Source organism: Lycorma delicatula, chromosome 7, assembly GCF_047948215.1.
Source record: "Lycorma delicatula isolate Av1 chromosome 7, ASM4794821v1, whole genome shotgun sequence".
NCBI classification, from domain to species: Eukaryota; Metazoa; Arthropoda; class Insecta; order Hemiptera; family Fulgoridae; genus Lycorma; species Lycorma delicatula.
The window spans coordinates 94496297-94509665 of NC_134461.1; the positions used below are offsets into that span (position 1 = coordinate 94496297).

The window sequence follows — 13369 nt, forward strand, 5'->3', positions numbered from 1 at the left end:
TTTTTATCCCATGTTTCAGAAGGGTTAATTCTTAAATTCAAGAAAGATTTGAATAATGATTCATTCCACATACGTGGCTGAACATCAACATCATTCATCGACTCATGAAATGAGAGGTTTTAATAAGTACAGCTCGCTAGTTTAGACATGTCTACTAAAACAGTTACATCACAGATATATTATGAAAAGAAAGGGAAGAAAATTCTCTTATATTTGAAGCATCCTCCAGTTTGCTGTAGTGATAAATATAGGAATGAAATAAAGGAAAATTTTTAAAGAATTTTTTTGAAGTAATTATAAAATTTGTATGATCATTTATATTTAAGTTATTTGCTTGTAGTTATATATATTTATATTTGCACTTATATATATTTAAGTGTGTTGCTTGTGTATTTTGAGTCAGAAAAAACTCTGGTATTAATTAATGATTATGTTTCTACTTTTCAGAATCAGACACAGAGATGTGGTGATATAATTTTCCATGCCTTTGATCCAGTAATTGTACAATTAAGTTTAGACACAAGTAATGTACAACACGAAAAGTTAGTATTCAAAATGGTTTCCCCAGTAATACCTGGATTTAGTGTATCACCACAACAAGATCAGGGTCAAGAACAAGAACAGCAAGAAGATGGAGAACAGCAAAATACTTCTGCTGCTAATTTAAATGTTGATAAAGATACAACTGAGATATTGGGTAAAAGGAAGGATGTTACTCAAAGTAAGCAATCAAAAAGGAAAAGGAAAAAGTGATAATAAATATTATAATAATTTTATTATTATAATTATTTGTGTAGAATTTTGACATTAAAATTAATGTTTTATTTTTAAAATTTTATATTTATATGGACTGTTGCAATTTTCCTTTTAAGTGTCTGGCTTATGAAATTTCAACATAAGCAAATTTCCTTCTCCATCAACTGATTAATTGCCAGCTTGATTTTGTGTGACATTCTGCACTGCATGCTGCGTGTGTTAAACGCTGTATGTTTGCTTTGTTGTCATGAGGCTTGCCTGACCTGCCAAATGGGACAGTGAAGATTGATTCATTTTATACTATTTTATAAATTTACTGAATAACACAAGACAATATTCAGTGATACTAAAGAATTTTTTCTTTTTCTTCCTTTTATTTCTGCAATAAGTGCATTGTTCTGAAAATTTTCAGAGAATTTTTTGGTGGTTTTCTCCAATATAAATATCAATTTAATTTGCCTTGTTTCTGTTTATTATAAATGTTATTAATTTACTGAACATTGTTATTTCAATTAATTCTTTATTATATATGTATGTATTTATTTAGCAACTTATTTATAAATATGTAATCACATTTGTTTTGTAATGCAATATTCGGTACAATTATAATTCTTTTATGTTTAATTTATCTGCATTACTATTGTTGTGTGGGTGTTTATTTAATATTATTAACAATTTGTTTTTTTGTTGTAAATTTTAGTTCTCATGCTCACTGTTTTTTTTTTGTTTTTCATTTTTATTTCAAATAGTTAATTTTCTCTTCATCTTTTATTTTTTATGTTAACCTAAGTTTTAGCATAGTTTATATCTAATTTACTGTTAATTAATGTTCATTTTTTAGTGTATATTTATTTAATATACACTAAACTTACTTACCCTATGCACTACACTATACTTTGCTACTACTTGTATTTTTATTGAAAAATGTGACAAGAGTATTTTGTCGAGTTTATAATGATTGCTTTAGTCAATAACTTATGTTTTAATTCCTTCAGTTTAAATTTTACATTGCTCCTCCTGTTGGCCTTTGTAATAGTATTTAGTGCACAATCCACATTGCAGTTTAATTTGTATACTTCTGTATTGCTCCATTTATCAGAGCATTTTGTTAGTTTGCTGTATGATCTGGTCATTTTTTTTGTATTTTTGATATTAACATAGTCCTTTACTGAAAGCATTCTTAAATTTTCATATTTGGTGATTCTTGTCAGCATTACTCTATTTAGATGTGTTTTTGCTTTGTTGTTCAGAGCATGAAGAGATTTTTAGAACATTTTTGAAATTGATAAACACAGGAAAAATTATGATAAAATCATAATTTATTTATGGAATTTCAAAATTATCAAGTTTTGTGCTGTGTGTGTGGGAATTGGTTCTTCTTTTTTTGTAATACAGATCTGTTCTGAAAATAGAGGGTCTAGTTATACTGTAAGTATAACTGATGAAGATTAAGCTAAAGTACTGAATATTCTTGTGTTATTCCAGAAAGTCTATAAAATAGTATAAAATTAATCAATCTTCATTGTTTCATTAATATTAAGATTATTAATATACTCTTCGTGAATCACCCCCTGCATAACAATTGCTGCAATAAATCTATCCTGATATTATAATATGCATGGAACAATAGTAATATTTAAGAAATGTGAGAACTGCTTCTTTCATATATTTTATACTAGTTTATTTGAATTGTTTCTGTCTATTGATACAGTTAAGGATTATGAATGTGCTCGATGAGCTTTTTGACACTAATCTGAACATTGAGTTGGTTTTTTCTAAAAACATCTTTAAACTCTTGGAACTCTGCAAGAGTATTTATTTAATTATCCTATGTGAGAGTTAAACTACTGTTATTAAAGTAGGGAGATATATAGAAAGTCTTCTTTTTTTTATTAAACAAATGTAATTTTAGAATATATTTTTTCTGTATTTTTTTAAATAAATAATTTTTTACATAAAAAAAATGTACAATAGCAACTTACACCAGTTTCCAAGATTAAATAAAATCCTTTTTTAATTCAATAAATATATAACCTGATTTCTAATGTAGTATAACTGAAAAACAATTTATGTACTTCTCACAATATATTTTTATAAAATAAACTTAGAAATATTATTCTTTACATTATATTCTCTTATTTAAAAATTTATATTGAACTTAACAAACATATGTTATGATTTACATAATATATTTGTAATAAAAAGAAAATCACGTATGTCACAAAATATAATAAATAATCATAAGATAAAGTAAAATATATAGAACCAAGGTGATTCTTTGATAATGTGTTAAAAAACAAACAAAGAAAATCTGTAAATATAGCTAAGAACTTTTATATCTTGGAAATAATTTTTTGTAAAAATTATATATTTTAAAATATCAGCAATGCAGTGAATGTAATTTCACATATGAATGTGTATTTGGTGAATGTAAAGCCATATGATTTAGAGTAGGATTATATTCAGGAAAACAATGAAACTTGAAATAACAAGTATGAGTCACATGTCACATAGATGGAAGACGTAAAGTACTTTAAGTTTTATTCATCCTAAATTTTACTGGAAAATAAAAATTACTTCTTTAAAGCAAATGTTTTTAACTGTATGCCTTGCAACCTGACAACAATGTCTCAGGGGTAGATCCTATAGGTAAATAAGCTAAAATGCAGTCAAAATCACTTTCAATGAAGTGACTCCTGTAGATGATGTAAAAACTACAGTACATGCATGCTGTAGGCATTGCTTTGCTTAAAGGCTACATCAATAGCAGTCAATGTCACAGTTACACTTCTGTTTAATTAACATAACTCAAACAACTTTTAGCTGTTGTTTTAGAACGTCGTCATTGATAATATGAGCAAGTTAATTTAACATAAAAGAGCTATCAATATGTTGATTACAAATTTTAATTAAAGAAATGAATGATGTCTAGGTTTAAAAAATGTTCAAAACAAATGTTTTTTCATTATGTAATGAATTTTGTATGAAGTGGAATTGAAACATATACATATACATATAAAATATATCAGAGGTAAATTAAAATATTTCAAGAATAAATCAACATATATAATATATTAATATAGTGTGTGTGTGTGTGTGTGTTAATGTGTCCGTCACCGTTACATTCATTTCATAACATTACATATAGGGGTATGTTATATGTATGCTGTGTATATGTGTATATATTTATGTAAGTAGTGCAGATGCACATGTTTGAGTGTGTTTAGGTGCAGTCAAATGTTTGGGTGACTGAAAATTAACCAGATGATAAAAATTATACAAGTTCATGAAGCTTTTTAAACTAAAACAGTACAAGAAATGGGAATAAAATTTAAATTTTATACTAATTTGTTTTACATACTTGGTTAAATTCAGTAAATGAAATGTAACCCTTTTCAAAACTGAGATAATATAACTTAAAACAATAGAGTTCAGATGAATACCATTCAATTCGCTACTAATACAGGAACTGGAAGCAGTTAAGTACTGTTGTTTAGAAACAGATATTGAAGAAAAAATTAAGCTATCATCTACAACTTGCAGCACCCTTACACATGTGCACTTATAACAGATTTTATATAAAATAACTAACTAAATGTAACATTAAATAATCTGACAGGAGGAAAAAAAAAACAATATGTAACAAAACACTTTGGTTATTCATTAATTGCTTAAATATAAACTATACAATTTACAACTATAAATAATAATAATAATATAAACAATAATAACTATAAAGATAATATATTTACTTAAAATTTATAAAATAAACCTTATCTGTTATAAAATTTGACAATACTAATAACAATAATACCATAATAATCATAACAAACTTTTGGTTTTTCATACCCTTATAAAATGTATTCCTATGTATAAATGTAATTGTTAGTATCATGTATAAATATATAAACATTCTTATATAATAATATAAACATAACAATAGGTTTTATGTATAAAACTTGGTGAACAAATGTCAAGGCAGATTAACAAATAGAAAAAGTCGTATAACTAAAACATCAATAGGAATAACCTTTATTATATAAGAAATACCTTTTCAAATAATATATATTTAGTCTTTATAAACCTTTTAAAATATTTATTTTATTTATTTAGTTAATAAAATTTCAACAACAGGGGACGACAATAATTTCTTCAACAGGAGACGACAGCATTGGAAAAAGAAATGGATTCTTGCAATACAACATATTGCAGCATTGAATCCAGAAATAAAAATAAAATAAACTGCTTACCACTAGTTTTGTTGATACTGCTGCTCATTTTGTGATAATGCAGAACAAATCCAGTAATATGTATTATTATTATTGGAATTTGAATGTATGTGTTACCAGTGTACTTTTGTTAGTGAGGGGAGTTTATTCAAGAATGAAGTAATTAACTAGATAAGATCATCTAACTTTAATAGGATAAGTCATTGATACTGTTTATGGCAGTACGACTAATTATTAAAGTCGCAGGAACATGCAATCCGTACAGAATTATGAATATTTCTAGAATATTATTGACATTGTTAATCCACCTTAAAAGCAACACCATTCTAATAAAAATGGTGATGAAATCTATTTACAGTCCTAAAATTAAGGCACTCTCATCGGTCACAGGTTAGTAGGACGTTTTTTCCTAAATAAACTGCTCAGTACATTGGGTCGTTTGTCTTTCCGTGCTGTGTTTGATGGTTGTTCGCTTTCACTAGAACTCTCACTCTGTCTGCGCTGATCGTTTAATTGTACACTAGGATTTACACCGGCTTGTGTTTGGTATGTACTACCAGGTGCTGGTGGTGGTACATAAGATGGAAGTGTGGCTGAACGATTGTTGTTGTATATAACACCCGTATTTGTACCAGTTCCACTAGCAGAAACCTAAAATAAGTAGACAAAAAAATGAATACCATTATTATGGTATTATATAATGCTATAATGGTATAATGCCATAGCAGTTTACAAAAATTACTTGGATTTAGTGTTAGGTTAACAAACAAGGGTCTTGTATAACAAGAAATAGGTTGTAGCAAGTCTGTTAATGAAGTCAATCAAAACTATTTCATAACAGGAAATAAAAACATAGATAAATGCTTAATCAAATATACAAGAGAAGACATTGACACTTAATACAAAATTTTAAGGGAAAACAGAAATTGTCACTTATTAATATTTAATTTAATGTGCATCACATTTACTATTTTACTTATATGATTGATTAAACGGTGATAGTTGTCAACAATTTCATTTCATATCATTTTGTTCAGTTACTGCTGTGACAGGATGACTAGGTCTTCTTCTACCTTAACCTTTTAATAGATCATGTAGCCTTGGAACTGGTTACGTGCAGCGTCAGTTTTAAATCGCTGTTACAAAATCATTTAATATGGGATCTAAATCGGTTAATTTTTTTTATATTCACAAAGGAATTAGTTTTATTAGACAATTTTAACGACGTTTATACAATGTAAAATGTTTTATTTAGATTAGAAAGAATATGACCATTTTTTCTCAGAAATGTGCTTGTGTGTGTGTGTGTGACTTGTGTATTATAATTGCTGAGGATTACAGATTTATTTATTATTTACAAAAATAACTTATCTTACTAGCAACATATCGATGTATTGAAACACATAATAAATTATGATATACGGCACACAAAAAGAAATAAGGAATTTGTGGTCATAAATACATCACTTTTACTTGAGGTCTATAAATATCTTTTCTGACAAATGATATCGGAAAACATGTAACACACATCGATTCGTAATGAATAACAGTATACAGTAAAAATGTTTTTTTGTCAATCTGAATAGCCTTTTGAGTGGTGGGGATTTTTATAAAACGTTTTCTGAATCTACTTTCACTTATACTAACATATGTTACTAACTGTGATTTATGACATGGGTTTTTCGTCATATTTTGTCCAATTTTCAACCGATTTGCTTGAAAGTATTATTTTTAAAATCAGCAAATTATGTTTCATAAACACAAAGCGAAAAAAAAAATTTCGCTAATAAAAAACATGGTAGAAATGCGCAAAAAAAAAATTGCAATTAAATTATCGTAATTTTTGTACTGTTTCAATTTTTTTTTGTTACAGGCATTAAAAATATCCAATTGTAATGGTTATTTTTTTGTCAGAATCTGTTAAATCTCTTTAATATACTGTAATTTTTTGAAATTTTTTTCACAAGAGGGTAGCATAAGACTATGAAGGGAGGCAATCAGATACCAACATATTTTCGCTGAGCGCTAATCAACCGCGGATCATTGTGATGGGAAAAGGTTAAACAGTGTTTACACCATTTAAACACTAGTACAAAGAGATCATACACATTATCACCTTACATTTTCAACAACAGTTAGACGCACTGATTAATTTTCTCAAGGAATTTGGATTAATATGCCATTCAAGTTTAATGTAAAGAGATTACTCAGGCAAAACCACTTCAAATGTGCTTCTTTTATAACTGTTTATAGAATAACTGCGAGTGAAAATAAGCAACGCTGATGAACCTTCAACTGAAGGTTTTAGTAGCGGTTGTCTAAGTCTGAGTTTTAGTAGCAGAAGACAGAAAGAAGTCATCATTCATGACATTATCATGAATGAAGACTCCTACATTAGTAGGAGTATAAGACCCACAGCACAGTCCATGCCTCATTTAATAGCCACACTTCATATAATGGCATACAATTAATTTCTTCATTGCTGAAATGTCATATAGACAAAATTTTAAAATATGAAAACTAATCTATTAACAAAGATTCCTTAACAATAATCCAATGAATTACAATTTTAGAGTCAAAATAATTATTTTTGTTCATAACAGAATAGCCCTATGCTTAATGTTTATGGTGTTCACACTGTTAATAAAACTAGTTAACTTTATAGAAACTTAAAAAAAATTAAGTATTTGCAATTAATTTCAAACGGCATGTTGTATGTGTGTACACACAATATACATAAAATCAGTGACTAAACTATCAGTATAATTTGATTGTACTTACTGGTCTTTGAGCTGCAGTTAAATTTCCATATACTGAAAAAAAATGAAAAGACACTTAAGTACAAAATTAAAACCAAATAAACATTATAATAATATAATGCAATACATATTAAAATGTTCAATATTCATATTTACTATTTTTCATAGCTTTATTCAATATGTAAAAATGACAATTGTTCATCATTGTAGAATAAAAAGAGATCTAAACAATATATTTAACCAAAAATTTTTAAAACTACAAAAAATAACTAACTACACAATATTATATTTACCAGTTCCATGTCTGTATGAGTTAACATCATTAGGCCAAGGTTCTCTGTGTGGTACAGATCTGTTAGGAGGAGCACTCACTGGCAATGGTGGTGGCATTTCTATATTTAACAAGAATATTACAAAAATACATTACTAGTAGCTAGAAATGAAAAAAAAAACATAAGTAATAAAACATAAACAAGTAAGTAAAAATGTTATAATGCTATCTAAAGGTTGTTTGCAGAGTAGTGTTTTAGGACCCCTGCTCTGGGTTGTTGAATTCAATTCTTTGATGCGGCTGAGGTTATCCACGATGCCACTTCATTGTGTATGATGCAGATGACAGGTTTTTGCTGGTTAAAAGAGATTTGAGTAATGAGATTTGAATTCAGGGCAACCCAGGCTTGCAAGATACTCCAGTTGTGGAGTTTGCAACATAAGATGGTGTTTAACCCAGAGAAAAACGATGATGTTGCTCAAGGGCAGACTGGCTGTTATGCAACAACTTCATGTATCAATGGCAGGTCATTGAATTAGATATGTCCTGCTGCAGAAATATCTAGGTGTTATCCTTGATAAGAAGCTAAGATTCAAAGAGCACTTACAATATTCTTCCTTCATTCGGTGTTTGGAGAGCAGTTCAGCCTGATTGGGAGCTTAATTTAAGAACCATGCATGTTCTACATAAGGGTGTATGCTGCATCTGTCTGGGCTCATGAAATGAGATAGAAATATTATAAGATTTTGTTGAGGGCCCAGAACCTCATATTTTTATCTGTGATTGGTGCCTGTATGACTGTCTCTCAAGAGGCAGTCCTTGTTATTTCTGATATTAAGCCCATTGATATCCTTGCAACTGAGCACCAATTACACTGTGATACTAAGATAGACCAACTTAGCACTGGGCACATAAAAGAAATATACAATCAGGGTTTCTATTTATGACAGGTCAGATTGACTGAATCGCCTGATGGTCGTTACATGCATCACATGGGATTTTACCTGACATGAGAAGTAGAAGACATTAGAAGTTAGGTGGATTTCTCCCAATTGACATATTACAAAATTTCTTTCTGAACATGGTACTTTTTGAGATAGGTTGGTCAGACTGTTTGGTGTGATTAATTTAGGCTTGTGTGCAGAGTGTAGAGCCACTGATGTGTACTATGTCTGTCTCAGGTACGAAACTGAACGTACCAAAGTAGTAGAGAGCTTGCAAGGATCAATTGTGGTTTTGATGAGCAAATAAACTGGAAAACCAAAAGGGAATGGAACATATTTGCTGGCTTCCTGGATTCTTAACCCTGTGGTGGATGGCTGAGGGGAGTCTGATGCTGTTATAGATGTATGGATAAAAATTGCAACCCAGGTGGCTAGAGACCTGCCTAGGTGCTTACTTCGCCAAGGAAGGCAATTTAGCACCAAGCCCTGGTTAGCTTAGATATTTGCCATTAGGATGAGATGGATGTCTGGAGAACTGTGTGATGTGGGAGGGTGCAAGTTTGACCTTACTCTCAAAAGAGGACCAGAGCAGAGAAAGATAGGGTGTTTTTATTAGAGGCTTATTATATTTGTGAATCTGTTTCTTGATTTTTAAGTAAATCAAGAAAACTTGATATTTACTTTGATTTCAAGAAAACTTGAGTAAATAGAATTGTAGGGAAAATTGTCGTTGCAATCAACATTTGTTTTGTTAGTATGAGGATAGTATTTCTGGTGTTTAAAGACTCAATCAAGAAATGACCTGAATGCATAGTCTAATAGAAGTTAGATAAAGGAAGAGTTTTTGTGTTAAACCTTCAGTGTTAGAGGAAGGCACAGGGATTGCACTTCTGCGAATTGGTTAATTTGGTAGTAAAAAGGGTTGTAAGTTATGGTAGGTGGTCATGGTTGGAAGAGGCCATACAAAGGTGACAGTAGGTTGTGTAAATGCACTGATCCAAATATCTGTGGATCTGCAGGAAGCTTTTTAGCTTTAAACATTTACTTTTGTACAGGAATCAGCTGAACAATAAGACTGTTTGGTTTCTTATGATTCTTAATCATTGTGATTTTGAAAACATTCCTTTATGTCTGCCTATATATATATATATATATATATATATATATATATATATATATATATATATATAAAAACAGGAGTTGTGAGACCTTTTTGCTTCTAATAATTTTACATTTGCATAAATCTTAAATAAGTAGGTGTACTAGTTTCAAGTTCTGTGTCAACAAAGATAAGGTACCAACAGAGTATAAATAAAAATTGTGTATTCTACAATAGAACAATTACCATGATGTGTAGGTAACTCCATCGTTGACCGGCTATGGGTTTCACCATTGTGATGTGAAGTTATGGTGGTATCACCACCCTGATATGACTGTGGTCTCACTACATTATTATTATCAATACCATCTGTAAAATAAAAACGTATAATTAGTAATATGCATACTGAACAAATTAAGTCATAACAGAACTTATCCAGTATTTTAAACTAACACTTAAGAATGAGTACTAAAAAATTCCCAACCATAAAGGGAAAGGTTGTAGTAAGCCATACTTATGCTACTTCGGAATTCAAACTGAAGTATTTCTACTTTGGGGCACCAAAAAAAAAAAAAAGTAAACACTGGTACTGAAATATTGTTGCTGCTACTTATTTAGAAAAAAAAAAAATATATATATAATATACTTAGCAAAATCAATTCTTTTGTTATTCCATATTCCCCTCTGTATTAATTACGTCAAAGACAAAAGTATAAAACGGTTTACCACCAAGAATACAAAATTCAATAATTCTTACCTTATGCTTATTGTTATTTCATAGTGTGCTTCCAGGGCGGAAGCACACTATGAAATAACAATGAGAACTATGAGGTTAACCATAAAAAAAACTTTTTAAAACTTTTTCTTTTTAAAAAATCACACAAATTTAAAACATTAAAATTGTAAATATATAAAAATATATAGTCATAAAAATTAAAAAAAGTTTTATTATGTGGCTACTCATTGAGTGCAGTACTGCATGTGTGGCTAGCCACATAAAAAGTTTTTTTAAAATTATTTTTATGACTACATATTTTTTTTATATGTTTACATTTTTAATGTTTTAAGTTTAATGTGTTATTTTTTAAAAAGACGTTTTTTTTAACTGATTGTGAGGGAAACTCTTGAAAGTGCTATTATGAAATAACAATAGGCGGAAGGTAAGAAGCATTACTGAATTCTGTACTCTTGGTGGTAAACTGTTTTATACTTTTGTCTTTGATATACATATATAAACATAATATTTAAAAAAAAAAAATAACTTAAGAAAGTCTGAAACTATAATGTAATAAAGATAAAATCATTTATTTCAATTTTTTGTTAACTTTGTTGGCTTCAGAAATGCAACTTTTACCATGTTGAATCAAGAATATAATCTGTCATTGACAATAAATTATTAACTGCTTTCAATCTTGTAAGATGTCTTCACTACTGAAGTTTTCACTGTTCTCTTTATATAACTGTCATATAATCTCTGCTTTATATGATAGCATATAATCTCTAAAGTGTTTTATTATCAACATTCAAATCTGCTTCTGTTAACTGTATTGCTCATTGGCAGACAATAATAGATTATACTCATTTCAAAGTTGATAACAATGTTATGACTCTGATCAAAGTACCATGTTAAATTTACCAATTCATATATATTTAGCTCGGGTAAATATGGTTCTTATTCAAATCACCTTAATTCCTTTTAAATCCAAATTTTTTCTATCTAAATTGATCACACAGTTATTTTCTAAAAAAAATAATTAAAATTGACAGTTAAATATTAATAAAGAATGTAAATGACACACCATTCTTAAATATACTCATACTATAAACAAAATTAGAGAATGAATAAATGAAAGAGTAAAAAACAGAATTCTTTTTTAAACTTATAATTTAGAAATAAATAGTTTATATATTTATTCATATGGAATCTAATCACAACATACATCATAAAATAACAGTACTTTTTGTTTTGAAAATATGTCTTTCAATTTTACACACTGTTTACTTCATTGATGTCAAGAGTTAATATCAAATGTAATATGAAAAGATATGAAGATAAAGTTCATTATTATTCATATATTTTTACTGAAAGTTTTAAAATTAATTACAACAGTTTCAATAATATTCATACGTAGAAAATTTGGCAAAATTGATTGAGAAGTGTTACTAAGTAATTATCATATTTACTCTTATTGAACAGCTGCTATCAATCAATTTTCATGAATAGGACCTAAAAAAGGTTTTTAATTCTTTATAAAAATAATTTTTTTTTTTACCCAGTAAATAAAGTAAAATATAACACAAAATCGGCTAACCTTGTCTAGATCTCATTTGTACAGGAATGTTATGATCAATACTGTTATTAGACAGTACTGCTGCATTACTGACACCTCCACTGGATGTTTTGACAGGTACTGGAGGAGGTGCACCCCGAGGGGGTATGACAGGAGGTCTCTCACCAGTCCCTCCAGATGAAGTGCTATTTCGATGATGATAAGCACCCTGCATACCAGAAGAACTACGACGACGTGTCAGTTCAGGTGTAGAACCACGACTGGAACTAGAACTGATATCACCGCCACTCAAAGGAGGTAATCTATCTACACTAGGTGAACCCTAGAAAGAAAATTAATATTAAAAAATACAGGATGATTAAACAAAATAGACACTTTGTAAAAAAGATACTTCTAAAATATGGAGATATTACTTATGTAATATCTCCACTTATGTAATTTTACTGGAAATTTTTTAAAGTTTGTATGTATAACTGTTCTATGTAGGCACCCTGAATCACATGGCAAATATCAACACAGTAATTCAATTCATACCAAACCATCAAAGAATATCCAGCTCAACACTAGCAATAATATTTGTGGTATGTTGTTTTAAGCCATTTACATCTAAAGGGGGGGTGAGACACAGTTTTGTCTTTTATAAAACCTCACAAAAAGTAGTCTCAGGTATCAAGTCTGATCTTCTTGGTGGCCAACATACCAACATCATGTTTTAGTCAATCCAACAACTTGGAATGAATCCACCCAGATAATTTCAAATTTCTTTATGCCAATGAGCTTCAGCACAACAACAAAGTTTTCAGTATCTTCCTCAAATTTAGGCATTAATCGTTCATTTAAATGTCACGGGTAAATTCTGCCAGTTAAGAGTATGTTTGTGAAAAAAGAATTGTCAGTCCATATTTTTGCAGGAAGAGCGCAAAACTTTAGCTTCACATATATGTTGCAAAGTTTCTATAGGGTTTTCAGTTTCCCAATTCATATGTTTTTCTATTAAGCTTTTGAAAATGTAAAATCTAT

General features: G+C 29.1%; 2 protein-coding genes across 5 annotated transcripts in view; one reads left to right on the forward strand and one right to left on the reverse strand.

The window, feature by feature from the left end:
- Dis3 (exosome complex exonuclease RRP44-like protein Dis3) overlaps nucleotides 1-838 on the forward strand; it is a 72516-nt gene extending 71678 nt beyond the window's left edge. The window contains exon 17 of the mRNA XM_075371633.1: nucleotides 448-838. Coding sequence (XP_075227748.1) covers nucleotides 448-753 — 306 coding nt within the window. The 3' untranslated portion in view covers nucleotides 754-838. The remainder of the gene's footprint in view (nucleotides 1-447) is intronic.
- A 3558-nt stretch (nucleotides 839-4396) lies between these two features.
- The window catches only part of kst (spectrin beta chain, non-erythrocytic 5 kst), a 307475-nt gene continuing 298502 nt past the window's right edge, over nucleotides 4397-13369 (reverse strand). For all 4 annotated transcript variants that reach the window (XM_075371630.1, XM_075371631.1, XM_075371632.1 and 1 more), the window contains 5 exons: nucleotides 12371-12671; nucleotides 10305-10427; nucleotides 8038-8136; nucleotides 7767-7798; nucleotides 4397-5636 (listed from right to left, as the gene is read on the reverse strand). In XM_075371630.1, coding sequence (XP_075227745.1) covers nucleotides 5370-5636; nucleotides 7767-7798; nucleotides 8038-8136; nucleotides 10305-10427; nucleotides 12371-12671 — 822 coding nt within the window. In that variant the 3' untranslated portion in view covers nucleotides 4397-5369. The remainder of the gene's footprint in view (nucleotides 5637-7766; nucleotides 7799-8037; nucleotides 8137-10304; nucleotides 10428-12370; nucleotides 12672-13369) is intronic.